We start from the raw sequence: 20,440 nt of genomic DNA, 5'->3' as shown, positions 1-20,440 counted from the left end.
ATGTGGAAAAAAATTCGCTTCAATGATTTTAGCAAATGGCTCCAATATAACAAAGAGTGAAACATTTAAGGGGGTCTGAATACTTTTTGTACCCACTGTATGTATATATATATATATATATATATATATTGATATATATTTATCAACCAGCAAAGTTCCTGCCTTTAGTATGTAAACAGTCCTCTTCATCATGCTGTTCGCATTTGGACGTCATGCGATCGAGCAAACACCAACAATTGATCAACACTCACCAATGCAAGGTTTCAGATGTTGTCTGATGGCAGATACAGAAAGACTGGAAGAGTCACAGAAAGGTATACAATGGTCATCCTTGGAAATCTTCATGGATCCAACACCTGTTGTGAATTAAGCCATTCAACTTCTAGTTCGAGAACAGCTAGTGAGGCATAAAGTACTAAAGAATTGAACAGATGGAACCTGGGCATGTTTAGAGAGAGTAAAAATAAGTTCACCTGTAAACGTTACAGTGCATTCAATGTTCATCTTGGAAGAAAAAAAGCCCAATATCGCAAACCTTTTGCGATTAGTGTATTTCTACATCACATTTCTTGCCATGACGTATTGGCTGGTTTTTAGGGGCAGATTTCCAGAAATAAGGAGACAACATATGATCTACTTGGTTGTATAATTTTACTCTTGATAGGTGGGTAGGCACTCCAGAGACTGTGTACAAATAAAATAGTTTCCATAATGTTTTTCTTTCAACTCCAATGTGGTGATGTATAAAGGCAAAAATCCCTTCAAATCCGTTCTCACTCCCCAAATATTTCTGAACCCGACTAAACTGAAACTCAACTTCAGCTGTGTCAAGTTGAATGGTTGAGATGTTGAAATGGACCAGTTTGAGCAGATATTCGGATGTTTTATTTGATGAGCTCATTCAGTTTAATCATTGATCATGGCCTGTTTCCCACAGCAGCCAGCCAATAAGGGGACAAAGTCTCTTCTTTTAAACACTCTTACTACCGCCGGCCGCTGTGGGGCGGCTGTAAAGATTCATCAGAAAACGATAAGGGAGGAAAGCCTCCTGAATCACCGTCGAGTCATTCGCATTGCAGGTGGAACACAAGACACCTTCCACCCCAAAGCATGCTGGGAGAATGAGGCAGATCATTTCCTCCTATGGTGGAGCCCACGCCCTCTCTCTGTGTTGTAATTCCCTACTTCATTTTCCCGTCTTTTTTTTTTTTTGCTCATTACTTTCTTTTCTCTGTTCCACGGGAGCCGCACCCTCGTATTCAGTAATCTGTACTTTGTATTATCCATGAATGGTATTTATATTAAGGAATGTAATCATCTGTTTTATGATTGCAAAGAAGAGTTGTGTGGCAGAATGGATCCCTTAGATCTTGATAATTCTGTCACAATTTTCGAGTTGAAATTCAATTCCTTGATCCCCATTTACGTACGTGCTTACACGTTTACCTCACTTGGTTTCCATGGTAACCGGGAGCTCAGGCGTTCTCCGTATAAGTGAGGCTACAAAGGCCCGGACAGACCGGTCCTGCAGGCACAAAGAAGACAAAAGATTGACATCTAAATAAGCAGACCAGCATTGCGAGGAGGGAGGAGTGACAAAATGCCTGCTCTGGATTGCTCTCAAGACATTGCGCCAGATGACTCGCGATATATGCAGACTCACAGATTTCCTCATGATTTCCACAAGGGCGTTTAGTTGAGCTCAAAGGGTTTCCCAAGGTGTTTCGGCTCAAGAACCAAATTCCTAAAATACATCATGTATTACCAAAGCATTGCAATATACTGCATGTTACAATATAATATGAACGAACAGTCACATAGAGTGACGGTGTAGTTTTTAAAATCACATTTCAACTTATTAAAAACAAACTCATTTAGTTTTACTTTTCATACTGTACCAAAAGCATAACATGTATAAAAAAGAAAATATGACCATAATGAAATTTTAAACATTGTCACATAGAGTGACGGTATAGTTTTTAAAATCACATTTCAACGTATTAAAAACAAACTCATTTAGTTTTACTTTTCATACTGTACCAAAAGCATAACATGTATTAAAAAGAAAATATGACCATAAGGAAATTTTAAACATTGTTTTATAGTTGAAACCTTCAAATACTCCTCCCACACACTGTAATCACTTTGAAACTTTTTCAAATACACTTCCTTAATACATTGTCAATGCATTTGCACACACAAAAATTCCACGATACAGCAGGACCATGATAGATGAATTGCAGTATGCAATATATTACTATATTAAAAAAAGAATGGAAAAGCTTTGGTCACAAATCTGCGTCCCTGCTTAATGGTTAATTGCATTCTACTCTCACTTCTGGCGGGCCATTTCGGGCCCCGACCCTCAGTTTTAGTCAGTCAGTCAGTCAGTCATTGCTGTTATTATTTTCTTGTCCCAAAATAATGCTGATTCAACCAAGGTTTAGAGCATAAAATGATTGTATTTTTAATAAACATGTTAACTGTTCACATTTAGTTTTTCCTCATACTTTCTTTCGTAATTGGAGACAGAGAAGATTCTAGAGTTCCTGCCAGCCGAAACTATATCCCAAATGATGACAGAAAGACACGTGACACATTTCGGGTTGATGACTTTCAAAATAATATATTTTGTTGTGTATGTGCTTAAAAAAAAGAAGAAAAAAACCACTTCCTCTCACATTCTAAAAACATGCATGTCAGTTTAACTGAAGACTACATTTTCCATGGGCATACAATAATAAGAGTCACTATTAAAGTGACTCATTTTTATTCAAAGTGTCAACCTCAAATACAATTTTTCTTTAGCCCTTGTCCTCATTCGGGTCATCTAATAGGCATGCGGGATGTGGACTATGGGAGGGAGCAGGAGCACCTGGAGAAAACCCACGCGAGCACGGGGAGAACGCTCAAACTTCGCACAGGTATGCCAGATCAAAGCATTATCTCAGTATATACATTTTCTGTGACATTTTAGATCGGTGCCATGCATGTGTCTTGGCGCAGTAGTGTGGAAAATCTTGGCCATCCATGGAAACTATCAAAAATCAATTACTTTCAACCATGTCGCACGTCAACAGGAAAACATTGACGCGGTAACAAAAAGGGCCCCTTAAATCATCTTTGTTTACATCCTGTCAACCAGTGACGGGGAGTAAAACAAAAAAAAAGTACAAATCATTACTGTACTTCTAAGTATTGTTTTCAGGTCATTTTACATGATTTTTTTTTCGGACAACTTTTTAGTTTTACTTTCTTCATTTAAAAAAAATCTGTAGGTTCTACCCGTTACCCTGTCGAAAAAGGCTTGTTATATATTTTTTTAAACTTCTGTGGATGGCTCCAAGAAGGATTTGTGACAAATGCATTGTGGCGGCGTAAAAACCACCATCTTCTTCCCTTAAAAAACATTTTCTGAAAAAAGTTATACTTTACAAATAAGGTGTTGTCAGTTGTTATCACTATAGCTAATTCAGCATATATTTTTTTGCTACTCAGTGAGCAAAAGAAAACATTTTGAGTGTCCAGTGATTTGTTTCCCCCCCCCCCAGTACAAACACCATGAAAGTTAATAAATGAAGTAAACTATTTTATGTGCATCTTTTTTAAAAAGTGATTATTATTTTCAGTTATGCCCAGATATCAAAACGAGTCTTGACAGTATAAATTCATTGTTACGTTTTACTTTGGTACTTAAACATTTCAGTCTGTACTTTTTCTTTTTACCAGTTTTTCTTTTTTTTTTTTTTTTTAAAACACAATTACCTGTACATCTTCGGTACAGAATGTGAGTACTTTTGCCACCACTGGCCTTGGCACATTACAGTAATATTTTTACATAATAGAAATCTTACAGCACACCACTCAGAAAAGTACATATACCCAAAGAATGATAATGCCTTTATAATTTACTCACAAACTGTGAGTTATTCAGTGTGAAATCTTTAAATGGGAAATTCATGATGTGTGAAATTTGTAAGAAGATTGTTGCTTTTTTTTTTTTTTTTTTTTTTTAAAGTTACTTTATTTTTTATTTTTTTTTAACTTCAATACAGGGGTCGAATCAATACTTCTACATTTGACATGATTCCATTTTCTTCCAAGTGTGTCAATACTTTCGCTTTCTCGGTGGACTTTCAAAGATACCCATCCTATTTTGAAGGCTTCCGTCTCGTTTCTTCCGGCGCCGCTGCGGTCGCGGCGTTCTTGCGGCGCGGTCGCCCAGAGCGCATTCCAACCGCGGAGCGTGGACACGGAACATTCCTGCGTAGGCGAGGTGCGACGTGGATCTACCCGAGCAGCAGGTTGGTTCGTGACAAAATAAAGGTCGGACTTGTGAATGCGAATGACACAGTTAGGCCGCTCCAGCTGCACTTTGGCCCGCAGGTGCACCGGACCGGGCATCTGACGGGACATGGACCACGTGAACGAGACGCTGTGACGGACTGAGCTCTCTCTAAGGTACTGGAGTGTTTTTTGTCATTTCGGTCATTCTGATGACGCTTGAGCTCTAACTTCAACTCACAACCAAAGTTACTCCGTTTACCCGAATGACACAGATATGCAGGTACAGATACTTGTGTTCAAATAAAAAGACTGGTCAAATAAAAAGCACCGCTTCGACTCACTTACATAAGTCAATGTATAAAAGTAAAAAAAAAAAAATAAAAAAAAAATGTGCTCAAGTGCAAAAATTTCAAATGATTTTTTTTTTTTTTAATTGTCAATTATATGCAATACCACAGGTGGCAAAGGTACTCACACTGTGTAAGTAAGTAGAAGTACAGATATTTGTGCAAAAGAAAGTGGTAAAAGTAGAAGTACTGATTCACTCCTTTAAGTCAGTAAAAGTATAAAAGTCCAGATTCTGAATGTAAAAGGTAAAAAAGAATGTTTACTGTCAGTTAAGTACAGTACAAGAGGTAGCAAAAGTACTCACACTAGGAACTTGAGTAGAAGTACAGATACTGTGAAAAATAGAAGTAGTGATTCAACTCCTTGAGTAAAAAAAAAAAAAAAAAAACCCAAAAAGTCCCTTCATCTATCAATGCATCCATTTTCACATTTTAACACTTATCCTGTTCAGTTTGGAACTGTGCCCAAGTCAGGCGAGTGTACCACTAGCTGAACCCAGAAGTTGGTGGTTTTAAACTGGCGCACGACACAAAGCCTTATTGTAGGCGTCAAACCATTTTCTTAAGGCAATCAAACATATTCCTTCTCTTAATCTGTTGCATCTGGGTTGTTAATGCTCCCTGGCTCATGTTCCGCCATGTCGCCGAGATTTTCCCTTAACATTACATGAAATGAATGGCAACTTGTTTTAGGGGTGATTCAGCCCCCCTAAAAATTTGTCAAACACGCCCCCTCCAAATATTGGGTAGTATGTGTTAATAGCGAACATTTGTTGTCCTACACTCCTAAAACCGATTGCCAGCCCCCCAAAACAAATACTGGTCTTCACAAAACGCCCCAGTGAAAAAAATACCATTTAAAATCTCTTGTAATATAACCAGTTATCAAGTAATATACAAATGTTCTTGTGTATATTGAATGTACTGCAATGTACAATGTTGTTTACATCCATGCTCCTTTAACAGTTGCGGTAAATTATTTCGGGGTGACCTAGTAGTCTTGATGCAGTTATATTAACCTTCATTCAAAGTTCACAGTGACAGTGTAGCGTGTCTAAAACAAAGTCACTCCTATCACACTCATTCGATCTTGGAGCGCAAGTGTCATTTCAACTGAGAACAGACTCTTATTTGCAGTGCTGACCCGGCAAACAAAAAAGAATAGAAGCAAATACCAATACAACCCCAATTCCAATGAAGTTGGGACGTTGCGTTAAACATGAATAAAAACAGAAAGACTGAGAAAGTTGAAGAATGCTCATCAAACACCTGTTTGGAACATCCCACAGGTGAACAGGCTAATTGGGAACAGGTGGGTGCCATGATTGGGTAGAAAAGGAGCTTCCCTGAATTGCTCAGTCATTCACAAGCAAAGATGGGGCGAGAAGATGCGTGAGAAAATAGTCAAACAGTTTAAGGACAATGTTCCTCAACGTACAATTGCAAGGAATTTAGGGATTTCATCATCTACGGTCCATAATATCATCAAAAAGGTTCAGCGAATCTGGAGAAAATCACTGCATATAAGCGGCAAGGCCGAAAACCAGGATTGAATGCCCGTGACCGACATCAATGTGTAAAGGATATCACCACATGGGCTCAGGAAGACTTCAGAAAACCAATGTCAGTAAATACAGTTTGGCACTACATCCGTAAGTGCAACTTGAAACTCTACTATGCAAAGCAAAAGCCATTTATCAACAACACTCAGAAATGCCGCCGGCTTCTCTGGGCCCGAGCTCATCTAAGATGGACTGATGCAAAGTGGAAAAGTGTTCTGTAGTCCGACGAGTCCACATTTCAAATTGTTTTTGGAAATTGTGGACGTCGTGTCCTCCGGGCCAAAGAGGAGAAGAACCATCCGGACTGTTATGGACGCAAAGTTCAAAAGCCAGCCTCTGTGATGGTATGGGGCTGTGTTAGTACCAATGGCATGGGTAACTTACACATCTGTGAAGGCACCATTAATGCTGAAAGGTACATACAGGTTTTGGAGAAGTATATGCTGCCATCCAAGTAACGTCTTTTTCATGGCCGCCCCTGCTTATTTCAGCAAGCGAATGCCAAACCACATTCTGCATGTGTTACAACAGCATGGCTTCGTAGTAAAAGAGTGCAGGTACTAGACTGGCCTGCCTGCAGTCCAGACCTGTCTCCCATTGAAAAGGTGTGGCGCATTATGAAGCGTAAAATACGACAAAGGAGACCCCGGACTGTTTAACAGCTGAAGCTGTACATCAAGCAAGAATGGGAAAGAATTCCACCTACAAAGCTTCAACAATTAGTGTCGTCAGTTCCCAAACGTTTATTGAATGTTGTTAAAAGAAAAGGTGATGTAACACAGTGGTAAACTTTTTTGGAACGTGTTGCAGCCATACAATTCTTAGTTAATGATTATTTGCTAAAAACAATCATGATTATCAGTTTGAACATGAAATATATTGTCTTTGTAGTGTATTCAATTAATTATAGGTTGAACATGATTTGAAAATCATTGTCTTCTGTTTTTATTTATGTTCAACACAACGTCCCAACTTCATTGGAATTGGGGTTGTACAAGGACAACAAACTGAACAGTGTGACATAGTTACATAATACATTACTTTACATCATAACACATGGTGAGGGCACAGACTGTGAAAAGACAACAGAGAAAAAAATAATAGACAACTACAGTATAACGGTGTATGACAACAATAATGTTTCATTGGAGTTGGATTTTATCTAGGTGCTAGTGTAAATAGCATGTAATTGAAAGCATCATGGCTCAGTAGTATGTAAAATGACCAAATAATTCAAAAAAAAAAAAAAAAAAAAAAGTCAGATGTCTTCCGAGGGTGAAGGGTTTGACTTCATTTGAGTTTTATTATACAATGGTCAATGACCCTTTTTGCTTATATTACAGTTAGGAACGTGACTTAACATATTGCCTGTACAGTAATTGCAAAAAGATAGATAGGGGCAAAGCCCAGCCACGTGTAATAGACGCCCCCCAACATGTTTTAAAATGTCTTATGTTAATAGTTGAAACCATAAGTATACCAACAACTATGATCCCAAAACACAAAAATATAATTCATAATTACGTTACCTTAAAAATAAATGGCTTACAGATGATTTGATTTTGTCTACATGTACACTTCCACTAACAACAAAAGCTAATCTTATCTCTTCCCTGACATAAAAACAGTCAAGCTGTATTACTTCGACATACTTCCTTGACATCAATTTCTATTTAGACAGGGCTTTAGTGGAATTATGGGGGAATTACTGTACAGTTGATAACGGTTTTATAGAATTTACATTCATTCCTATGTGGGCAAATGTTTACAAATGAGAAGTTAATGGTGTTTCACTGCAGAGAATTGTGTGGCTAACGCTGAGATGTGGGTGGTTTGACGTCAGGTGTGTTTGGGCCATGGCGGGCTGCTGGGACCTTTGCCGGCGCACCTGCATGTGCTGCCTCTCAGAGGAGGAGCAGAGGTCCATCACCGTGGACAAGGAGATCAAGCGCCAACTCAAGGTTCAGAAGCGGAAGGAGCAGCGGCAGGTCAAAATCCTCTTGTTGGGTGAGTGATGCCAACCACCTTTTCTGTTAGCTCACAGGTGTGAAACTATGGCGTTCCACATCATTTTATGCGGCCCGCAAAAACTTTATTGGTCTTTATTGGTCCGTGACTTCTGTTCAAAACTAGGCATGGAAATTATCATAACCAAATACAGGGTTGATTATGTACAGTAATGCCCCGCATATTTGCACTTCAATATTCATAAATTCATTCAAATTCATAAATTTGTTTTCCCCCTGTGGAACCTATTCCCAGCTATTAACTGAAAACCCCACTTATTCACATTTGTTGTGCTTTCCGAAATGCCGCAAGATTCCACAAAATGGCGCCAAAGCCCTGTCTTAGAGGAAAATAGTACATTGGTGCAAAGGAAATATTTTGTAGTAATACAGCTGGCATCTTAGTTTAAACTCTTAATATAGGCAATGATTTTATTATTAGGGTTCTCACATGGAATATATTGGGTAAGGGACAAGAAGTAGAATTGCCTAGTAAGTAATCAAATACAGTGCACCTCGGCTTCTGGTTAGCAGAGGTCATGGCTAGCAATCTAGATTTAAAAAAGAACTAAGAATACATCTATCCTGTCATCCATCCATTTTCCACAGCGCTTGTCGTTATTAAGGTTGCAGGTGAGTTGGAGGCTATCCCCGCTATAGGCGAGATGCGGGGTAAACCCTGAGCACAGTACACATGCAACCTCCATTACAATTTAAACAGCCTCTCCTGGCCTCTTCACTTGGAGCCAAAGCAAATAGAAATAACATTAGAATAATCGTACACAAATCGGTTCCGTTTTTTGTTTAGTTTTTTTTTGCTGTGGAACCTGTCCACAGACATTAGCGGAAAAAAGCTATTCGCGTTTTTACGTGGTGCCCTTTGGAGGTATGAGTTTAATGTTCCGTGGCCATGCTCGTATTTCGACGCACTTCATATCTGAAATCATCTTTCCCCATTGAAATGAATAGAAATTCCATTCCGGCCGCTGTGGTGGGGGTCTGGAGCGCGCTCATATCTCAGGTTTTTGCTTCTATCTTAAGTCAAAATATTCGATCCAAACAACGACTCGTATCTCAAAGTCAAGCAAGTAAGTCGGGGCACTCGTGTCTCAAAACACTGCTGTAGCTCAACTGAGAGGCGATTGTTGGATGTCAGGGAGGAGCTGATCCTCTGATTTCGGCCTCTCAAAAGTAAATATTCTCAGATATCTGTAGTCCTTCATGATTTGCAAGCATCTGCTTTTACTTTGGAAAACAACAAAAAAAATTCAAAGCAGTAAATGAATCATCATCAATTTATGGGGAAAAACATAGTCTGTCTAATCTATTAGGAAAATAATTGTTATTTGAATGACCTTTGGCATGTAGTTGAACTTAAAGTAGCCTTGGAAGTGTACATCGCACGAGTAGCACTTTCCATGAATTAGTAGAAGTACAGTAGCTCTCAGTTTCAAAAACCAGTGAGTACAACACTCCCTCTTGTGTAACATTAATTGTTTATTTGGCCTGGCTTAATTATTAAACAATACAAAACAATACATAATAATAATTGGGTAATAAATAGTCATTGGTGAATGTGAGTGTGAGCTGTTGTTTGTTTACATGTGCCTTGCGATTGGCTGGCGACCAGTTCAGGGTGTACCCTGCCTCTCTAAAAATATTCAAGAGTGACAGCGCTAGTTGCCCTAATAGAGTTTAATGTGTTTGGGATAATAGTTTGTGGAATATTTATTCCTATAGCCAACAGGTGTCAAAGCCGTGGCCTGGGGGCCAGATCCGGCCCGCCACATGATTTTATGTGGCCCGCGCAAGCAAATCATGTGCGTCAACTTCATGTTTCCTGTGAAAATATAAAAATTACAAATTTTCTATACTTTTAATGACATAGAAATATAGTAGTAGAGTATTTTTTCTTACCAATCTGCATTTTAAAATACATTTTATAATAGTTAAAAAACATGTTTTTAGAGGCTTCTGGATCTCAAGTGTAGTTATCCCTCAATTTGTTGTGTATGTGTAATTATATGAGGTGATAATTCATTTGTAGTGGACCCCCGCAATTCATAAAAATGAAGAAAAAAACAATATTGAAAAATAAATTAGATTATTTTTTTAATGAAATGGAAAAAAAGGGGGGAAAATGGTAAAAAAGAAAATCTGTGAATAAGTGAATCCGCGGCTGCCGAGCCGTGAGTATGTGAAGGTCCACTGTGTTAGGGTTCACAGTCATAACGGCGCTCCAAAGGAAGTCCAAACTACAATGTGGCCTGTGACAGAAATGAGTTTGACACCCCTGCGTATAGGCAATTATAAACCTTCTTAGCGGGAGCAGCCATTGCTCAAATTTTTGTACGATTTACGGCAGAGGTTAATCCATGTCCTCCGCAATTTGCCATATTAGTGTTTTTATAGCCTAAGACTTTGCAGTATTCAACTGTTATGTTGCGCTTGTCTGCATCGTTCATTTCCTAAAAAGAAGACAAAGTGATGATGTTGCACTTTCTTAAAAGTATTGAAGCTATTTCAAAAAGTATTGAAGCTATTTCAAATATAATTAAATATGTTCCTGTTTGCACAAGATAAAAGCAGTTTGTTTTGCATAATGTCCCTTGTGCCCCAGTGTCAACTGAAATGTGACCTTAAAACCAAGGCAGGGACTGAACAGTGATTGTTGGCCTACCATTACACCCTCTGCAATCATACATTTATGGTTTCCCCATTTCTAACTAGCCCTGCTTAGGGTAACAATATCTACCATGTGCCCTGTGATGAAAACAAGTTTGACACCCATGTGTTACGATGTGTAGCCTGGCCTGTTTGGTGGCCTAACGGGAGAGGGAAGTATGCCAAGCATGTGTCCACATGCAAGTATGTCAAGAATGATTCCGATTGTGATCGCTAGACTGGTTACGGCTGTAACACTGATTGTTCTGGATATTGGTAAAAAAAAAAAAAAAAAAAAAAAAAAAGAAGGATAATTCGGCTCAGTGTTGGTTGCGAATGCCGCATATGTCTCCAATCTCCCGCTCAAATGTCCAGAGAAAAATGTTTGTTAAAAGGTCTTTGTAAACAGCTGTTCAGTGTCATTTCACACTACATGGTGTTTTCTGGAACTTTGACAAACCCCGGTTATGATGGAACATCACATTTCAATATTCACAGGGATTATGAGACTGCTGGCTCCAGCCTTCAGTTCAAGTTTCTTTGATTATCCTATCGTTATCTTTTTCAGATTAATCAAAGAGGTGTTACACAGAGAAGCCAACAAAGAAGTATTAGGGGGAGAGAAAAATTGTTGGAATCTTACAAGAGCGCCGTCCTTTTTTGTTTGTTTTGTTTTTGGTTTTTTTCAAATAAAAAAGTTTTTATATTACGAGAAAAAAGTTCTATTTTCTGACCTACAAAATTGTAATAATACATTTGTATTTCTGATCAAAAAGTTTTGAGCCAAATAGTCTTAATATTACAGAAATAGTATGATTTTTATCCTGATAAAGTAAGAAGGTTAAAAGAAAGGTCATACCTTTGTAGGAATACTACGATTGTTCTTGAAAATATCATTTCTTTTTTTGTATTTATTTCGTAAAATATGACATTGTACCATCAAAATTACTCCGTTATTCTTGCAATCTGATTATTTATTTTTTCTTTTCATTATGACCCTAATACCTCTTTGTAGAATCCATCTTCTTCTCATCAAAGACCTAAAATGACATTAAGCACACACTCCCGCCTTCAAGTATTTCTGAGTTCCTTCATGCTTGTGGAGTAGCCTACAATCTATATTAGTACATATTGGTATCATTTGTGCCACTTGCTTCCTCAGGAACTGGCGAGAGTGGAAAAACAACCTTCATCCGCCAGATGAGGATCATCCACGGTCGGGGCTTCTCGGAGGAGGACAGGAAAGAATTCACTAAATGCATCTTCCAGAACATCTTCACGGCCATCAAGGCCATGACAGGCGCCATGACCACGCTCAAAATTCCCTACTCAAACCCAGACAACGAGGTGCGCTCGCAAACATATACAAACACTTGCTGTATGCATGCGGGCTCGCTGGACCGCTCACGAGCAAGTCCGCCCACCCGGGCCCCCTCTGGTCTCTAAATAGACATAAACAAGGTCCATTATGAGCACAACCAGTTGCACTTCTGCAGCGGTGGCAAAAGTATTCACACTCTAAGTACAGATATTTGCGTAAAAGCAGAAGTACTGACTCAAACTCTTGCACATTGGCAGAGAAGTCAAAAAGCCCTCGTAAATGTATTGAAATTTCACTTCACAACAAGCAGCGGTTTGGCAGATGATGAGCAATTGTGCAAATCTAAGTTTCAAGCTGCATATTGCCAACTCCTAGTTGACGTTGTGTATTTAAAACAACCACATAACTTTGCCTTAAAGTCCGCTAGCTTAATGCTAACGCATAATGGGAAACGCCATAGACGGGCTAACAAATAGCGTTGGCGTTGCGGTGTTATAACCCTCTAAGCAACGGATATTTGAACACAAACAGTGGAGCAACACATACAGATGGATATATAACAATGCTCACAGGCATATATTCTTTATCCTCGGCAACGCATGACTAATAATACTGTGGCTTACTGAGCTGCTTAGGTGTCTCCATGTATTGTGTTATACTGCCCCCATGTGACCAAGGCATGCTGACCAGAAGGACAAGCACAATGTTATTGAATTGAAGCAAAAAATGCGGCGAAAACCATTTCATTTATTCACATTCTATTCAAATATGTCATTGCTGTATGTTTTTATAAAGTAAAATATTATATTTTATAGATTTATCCTATTAAAACCAAGTTACAAATTTTTTATTATTATTTTTTTTTTTGGAGGGATGCTTGAAAAAATGAATGCCATGGGGGAAAGATCATTTGAAATATGAGTGTTTTGAGTTTAAAGGTACAATTAATGATTTGACATTAACTTAAAATTGTTTAAACCCTCAGAATGTCAGCCTCTCATCTGTAAATATTCTCAGATTTCTATAGTCCTCCATGAAAGCAGATTTGTTATCTTTGTGTTGAATCCAAATAAGACATTGGACAACAATGATCAACCTTTGTAGGTATTTTCTGACATGTTATGGACCAAACCAGTAACTGAATCATAATCAATTTATGTAAGTACTCGCATTTGTACTTGGTTACTTCCCACCACCGCGCTTCTCATTCACACTCTCCCGCAGTTCTACGCCAGTAAGATCGAGAACATCAACACGGCGCACATCACCAAGTTGGAGCGAGACTGCGTGGACGCCATCCGCCGCCTCTGGGCCGATTCCGGCATGCAGGTCTGCTACAGCCGACGACGCGAGTACCAGCTGCTGGACTCCACCGAGTAGTGAGTGCAATGTTTTCTATCCCACTTCGCATCTGGGCGTTTTTTTTACCGGACAGGTAATGTTTACATCAAAACTTGCCTTCTAAAAAGTAGTTTTAAAGAGTCTTTAGATCTATATGAGTTACTATTTCAATTGACCTACTGAAATAAATGAAATGATTGACCGTATTGTAATTTTCTGGGGATGCACCTGTATATTCTCTCCTTATATGCCATTTGGAAAAAATAAACAATTGAGGAGAAATTCCTGAAAGTCTTGATTCATTTTCTTACTGAAACATTTTCTGCAGTCATCACATAGTTCCTGTTAGTCAATATTTTTGCAATCCAGCCAGTCGAGGGAAGTGGTTCCTTCTGACTCATTTCACTGCTTACGTTTTTTTTCATTCAATGAAAATAAAATCATATAACACGGAAAGATGAAGTGGCTTTGGGGTTTTCCTAATGGAAAAGTCAATCAAACACAAAGTCACTGTTTGCCTCCCGTGTTCCTCTGTTTGCCAAGTAGTGTGTGTGTGTGTGTGTGTGTGTTTGCCTCAATAGTGGCCATAAAGGCCTCATCTGTACATAGTGGCTCAGCTCCCGTCTCGTCTTTTTAATCACGGCTAATTCATCACGTATCTTCCATCACTTGTGTTTGTTTTCCACACAGGTGGGAGGCCATATCGCTAGCTGCAGTTTCATGACTTCTAACTGACACATTTTTAAAAAGAGTTTCTGTGTCTGTGTGCGTTCAGCTACATGAGCCAACTGGATCGCATCGCAGAGCCAGACTACATCCCCACAGAACAGGACGTGCTGAGAGTCCGATTCCCCACCACGGGCATCCATGACTATTCCTTTACCATCAATAAAATCACGCTCAGGTGACTCACAGTAGCTATTCTCCCATGAACAACAATCCTATTACAGCGGTGCCCTAAGGGTTTAATTAAATCTTTTCCCATTGAAATAAATGGAAATGTGTTTTTCAATAGAGACAAATATCACTCTATAATATTGTATTTTATAAAAACATACAGTAATGACATCATTGAATGGAATGTAAAGAATTAAGCAGTTTTTGCCACATTTTTTTGCTACAATTCAATGGACATGGTGGTGCTCCTTCAAATATTCGCACCTTGTACATAAAGGCACAGACATAGAGACACACACAAAGAAGAGTTTTGCAACTGAGTCAGTAAGCTTCGGTTACATTAGTCATTTTAAAAGAATAAAGAATATATGCCTGTGAGTACTGCTATATTGTCTGCCTACATGTTACTCCACCGTTTGTGTGCAAATATCTTTTCCTTCGAGGGTTATAACAGCAGAATTAACCACAAAGACAGCATAGACATTGTTCATCAATTGTACTCTTAAACAGCCGACTATTTATTCAACTCTGAAAAATATGATATATATATATATATATATATATATCATAATAATATGATAAGAAGATGATAATATATCATCTCATCATCTCTTTTTGTACTGTGAAATTGTGGAGAAAAAAACTAGATGAGAACATAAAAATGTGCAACTTAAAACAATTTAAAAGTACAAACTACAAACAAACAGCTTCAAAAAACTACAAATTGGACAGCTAGTTTGAAATTATTTTAGTTAGCATGCTTTTTATAAGGGCTTCATTTTATTTTTCTTTACTGCTTATCCACACTAGGGCTGCTGGAGCCTATCCCAGCTATCTCCGGGCGAGAGGCGGGGTACACCCTGAACCGGTGGCCAGCCAATCGCAGGGCACATAGAAACAAACAACCATTCGCACTCACATTCACACCTTCGGGCAATTTGGAGTCTTCAGTCAACCTACCGCGCATGTTTTGGGGATGTGGGAGGAAGCTGGAGTACCCGGAGAAAACCCACCCAGGCACGGGGAGAACATGCAAACTCCACACAGGCGGGGCTGGGATTTGAACCCCAGTCCCCAGAACTGTGAGGCAGATGTGCTAACCAGTCTTCCACCGTGCCGGTGGCTTCATTTTATTTTAAAGTAAAGATGGATGGATGGATGGATGGAAAACATGGATTAATGGATTATGTATGTTGTTATGGATATTGAAATCATCACAATGTAAGGGGTGGCTGAATTGAATCTTAAAGTTAAACTTAACCTAACAAGCTTTGCTTCCTTCAGCCCCTTCTCGAACTTGTACTTTATCACAGGTTTTTAAAAAAAAAAATGTAAATTATTATGCTTGTGCTTGGTTGAGACAAATGAAAATCAATCAAACAGTCGTTAATATGCTATTTTTTTTTAAAGTGCCCTGTGCCTTGTCTGTAATCTGCTTCGCTCTTCAATTCAGTTTGGATTGTCAATTGTTATCTAGTACGCTTTTCCTCACTTTTTCCCCTTCTTCCTCTTGTTCCTCGGCAATTCTCGAACAGGATCGTGGACGTGGGCGGTCAGAAGTCAGAGCGTCGGAAATGGATCCACTGCTTCGAGAACGTCACCTCGCTCATCTTCCTGGCCTCCCTCAGCGAGTACGACCAGGTCCTGGAGGAGAGGGACACCATTGTAAGTGTCCCCACCTTGTCACAGTCTTGTCAGTGTCACTTTGCCAATGTGCCACAAAGTGGCACTCTCACACAAGAAAAACTCCCTCCATACCTGACACCAAGGCGTTTATTGCACCATTTTAACCTTTACATACTGTTGTTCATTTTCTATGCACACATCGAGAATATCCTCATAATAATTGTCTACATCCAATTATTTACTACACAACGTTTCAAAATGTATTAATAGCCTGTCTGACATTAACAAATCGATTAATTCTGAATTAATGAAGGGAAAGCATTTGCTCCGTTGCAGGTTCTTGTTTAGTTCATTGTATCACTTCTGTTTTCTATGTTTAAAATGTACTGCACATTCATGTACTGGTAAATCGAAAAATTCATTGTGGTAGACACTGGTCAAATTTGTACAGTCTCAGTGTACACAAACGAAGCACAGTTACAGAAGAATGGCACATTTTTAAATACCATATTTTGTGTGTTCACTTCAGGAAAAGGGTGAAAGAATGACATTTAGGGTAGTTTTATTGTTGTCAAAACGTGTTTGTGCGTGTCTCAGAACCGCATGCAGGAGAGCCTGGCTTTGTTCTACACCACCATCCATTCGCCGTGGTTCCACAGGACCTCCATCATACTCTTCCTCAACAAAACTGACATCCTGGCCGACAAAATCCTATCCTCGGACCTGAAGAAATACTTCCCCGGTTTCATGGGTAAGCGTTGTTTGCCCAGGTTGGCAATGAGCTTTAAAACCCTCCCTTGCATGTTTCCTAACCTTTTTTTTTTTTTTTGAGCCAAGACACATACTGTATTTTAAATTAGAAAAAGCTCACAGCACACCACCAAACAAAAATGTCAGAAAAATTGCAGTACAGTCATACAGTCATCCCTCGTCATATCGCGGTTCACTTTTTGCGGTCTCGCAGATTTTAAAATCGTACGTAACTGATTTTATAATGTGGGTTTTTTTCCCCCTAATTTCTGCAATTAGCGCTAATTATTTTTCAACACGGACTAATGCTACTGCAGACTAGGGCTGTGAAAAAAAAAATCGTCCAACTCGGCTAAGTCGACCACAAAAATTGGTCGACGCAAAAATGTCAATCAAAAGTATTAATAAAAGCATATTTGCGCCGCCCGGAACCAATTTGAGCCGCCTGGAAACATTTGGCCACTGTCCGCCGTACAGACATTTATTGCAGACGGACGCACTGTTGGGCCAAAAATGAGAGAGGAGCGTCTGCAAGTGATTTTTAAGATGCTATTTTATGTGTAATGTACATATAAGATGATGTATGAGTGAGCTGAATGGTAGTTAGTTGGTTGTCATGTTGATTCACTCTCATCCAGTGTTTTCTCTTTGTGTGACTCATGCACTCAGTCACAAAATCATTTGCCAAGTGACTTTCCCACCCACTCCAAATTCCTTTTCTTCATCACCAACATGAACCATAATTAAGGGCTATTTTAACCCATTCTAAAGTTCGCCTTCAAATGACTCACTTACCGGCAGGTACTTGTTTTTTTTTTTTTTTTTTTTTGTATTACATACATAAGTACATATTTTTCACATTTGGCCTTTGCTGCTGGTGTGAAAGGCTGCATGCAGAGCACTCCTTGACACTCCCCATCTTCCACCTCCAGCAACATGCCCCCTGTCCTCCTGTAGCCCATGGCAACCACAGACAGATAGATCGCCTTCCCCTCAAATCCCGTGTGTGTGCGCAGAGCGGGGATGCGGCAGTGTGGACGTACAATGAACACACAAAACGATCGATTCTTTATTTTTGTACAAATATGATTTTAGATGGGATGAAATAATCTCTGCAGATAATAATTTTGCTTTTAGAGATAGTGATGCAGGATGTGGCTTAATATCCAAGGGATCGCGAGATGGAGCCAAAGTAAAAACAAATGCCATTATTAGTGTTTTCATAGCATCATAAGTTCACACTGTTGCTGTTGCACTTGTCTTCATTGTTCATTTCCTAAAAAGAAGACAAACTGTTGATGTTGTACTTTCCTAAAAAAATATCGATTAGTATTATTATTAGTATTTTTTTTATTATTATTATGACTTAGGAAAAATAGCACTCTGTAATATTGTACTTTATAAAAACATAAAGCAATGACATAATTAAGTAGCATTAAAATAATTAAACCGTTTTTGCCACACTGCATCAATTGAATAGCTATTGTGCTACATTTTCTGGTGTGCCAGGCTTGGCCACCTGGGGGCAGTATAAGACAGATGGATATACTGTTGATTTTTTGACATCTCAACTCCACTCTCTGCTCATCAGTCCGGAATTAATATTAGTCATTCTTCGCGGTGGATAAAAAATATATGACAGTGAGTACTTTTATATTATCTGTCTACATGTGTTGCTGCACCATTTGTGTTAAGAATGTTGCTTAAAGGGTTAAAGCGCTGCAACATAGATGCTATTTAGCATTAGCATTAAGCTAGTGGACTGAAAGGGTGCGCTATGTGGTTGTTTTAGGCACACAAGGTGTTATTCTCTTTGTTTGACAGTAAGCTTCAACTAGGATCGGCAATCAATAGAATGAAGCCTCTTTTTTGAAGAATTGGTCACTAATTGTATCTGCCAATCGGCTGCTTGTTGTGAAGTGAGTTGAGTCATTGCCACCATACAGCGATCGTGTCGGAAAACAAAGCACAAAATCGGTCAAACGACGACTCAATTCTAAAAAAAAACAAATAAAACAACCCCATAAGTCAAGTCGCTGGTATCTGAAGGCACCACTGTACTCGCAGATTTTCGATTTCCTTTGAATTTAGGTTCATCTGGAAATTTCCCCTGAAAGTCCTGTATTATTTTATGAAACTTTTTCCAAGTAATGTATGTAGTATGTAATCTCCTCCTCCATCAAAATGTATACTTTTTTTTTCTCCCCGTTTTTTTCTGCTTAGCAATCTCCATGTGTTTCTGACTAACATTCCCCACTCTGTCCTCTTCCATCCAGGTAGGAGACAGGACGCGGAGGATGCCAAAAAATACATCCAAAAGCTGTACCAGCAGCAGACCAACAACCCGGAAAACAGGGAGGAGGGGAGGAGCCTCTACCCGCACCACACCTGCGCCACAGACACGGACAACATCCGCAAGGTGTTCAGCGACATTAAGGACACGGTGCTGCTCTCGTCTCTGCGGGAGTATGGCATCTTCTGAACTTGAAAACAGCCCTATGGACGATTGTTCATAAGATGAAGATGTACGGTGGTAATGAAGGCCAGCTTTTCATTGAACACGTGAAGGATTGGGGTTGTTTTCATTAGAAAGTTCTTTCAGGTAGCCCAAATTGTAATTACTGTACGAAATCCTACGAAACAAACTTGAGGCTTAACGCTTTGCACGTTTTAAATAGGGTGCACGACTACTATACTCCTGGTTTATTGATATACTGTACCATTTAAGTACCAAAATCGCTCTGGCATACGTGGTGACATTGTCCTTTTCTACTGTACATCAACATTTACTATGAAAGTTCACACCCAGGAATCAGAGCTTTTCGGTGTTAAAAGGTTTACGAAGCAGCAGATGCAAATTCGTGTGCTTCGAACAACACAATCAGTTCCATCGGAAATAATTGAAAATAAAGAATCAGTTCCGGGCATATAAACGGTCATGGACTCAACAGTTTGTTTTTTTTAGAAGTGGAAACTGACCCGAAAAGGCTGCTCCATGAGATCAGATAACGATGTTATGGTGAAGCAGCATGTGGCTCATTGCCCATGGTTATTTTTTAACACCCGATTCCAAGTTACTAAATTGTGTAAAAATAAAAAATAAAAAAGTGAATTTGTTAATAGTGAACCTAAAAAGGTGGGGCTTCATTGTACCTCGTTTGCTCAGTACAATCTCTCCTATGTATTGCAGGAAATGGCTTCTGTCCCACTTATACTTACCAAACGTACAATTGTTTACAATTACTTGGAACAGGGCATTCAAAACTATCCATAAGCAATGAGCCACATGCTGGTTCACTAAGAGATTATTTTCTAACTATATATCGTAGCCTGCTCTGGTAAATACAGTGCTGTGAAAAAGTCAATACTTTTAAAAAAGCCCCCTTCTTAAATTCTTATATTTTTGCTTAGTTTTTCCACTTTGTTTAAGATCATCAAACAAATGTAAATATTAGATAACTGTAAACCAAGTTAACTTAAAATGCTGTTTTTAAATGGTGATTTCATTGATTAAGGAAAACAAAACAAAAAAGCTATTCAAAGTTACCTGGCCCTATGTGAAAACGTAATGGCCCCCTAAGCCTAATAACTGCTTGGACCATCCTCAGCAGCAGCAACTGAAATCAAGTGTTTTGTATA

The 20,440-nt window shown here is 39.0% G+C and overlaps 1 protein-coding gene across 3 annotated transcripts; it reads left to right on the top strand.

Moving 5' to 3' along the window:
- Nucleotides 1-4,151: 4,151 nt before the first annotated feature.
- Nucleotides 4,152-19,738, top strand: LOC133480756 (guanine nucleotide-binding protein subunit alpha-11-like). 3 transcript variants are annotated; one of them, XM_061779330.1, is made up of 9 exons: nt 4,152-4,304; nt 4,369-4,461; nt 8,040-8,203; nt 12,029-12,213; nt 13,412-13,566; nt 14,304-14,432; nt 15,961-16,090; nt 16,649-16,802; nt 19,078-19,738. In XM_061779330.1, exons 3-9 carry the CDS (start codon nt 8,053-8,055, stop codon nt 19,281-19,283), a joined length of 1,110 nt encoding a protein of 369 aa, XP_061635314.1. In that variant the 5' UTR covers nt 4,152-4,304; nt 4,369-4,461; nt 8,040-8,052; the 3' UTR covers nt 19,284-19,738. The 3 variants fall into 3 exon arrangements, with proteins under 3 accessions (XP_061635314.1, XP_061635313.1, XP_061635315.1); XM_061779331.1 differs by having other exon boundaries at nt 4,193-4,304; nt 4,387-4,461; XM_061779329.1 differs by having other exon boundaries at nt 4,182-4,461.
- Nucleotides 19,739-20,440: the final 702 nt, after the last annotated feature.

Source organism: Phyllopteryx taeniolatus, chromosome 7 (assembly GCF_024500385.1).
Source record: "Phyllopteryx taeniolatus isolate TA_2022b chromosome 7, UOR_Ptae_1.2, whole genome shotgun sequence".
NCBI lineage: Eukaryota > Metazoa > Chordata > Actinopteri > Syngnathiformes > Syngnathidae > Phyllopteryx > Phyllopteryx taeniolatus.
This window is presented reverse-complemented; position numbering and strand designations above follow the sequence as displayed.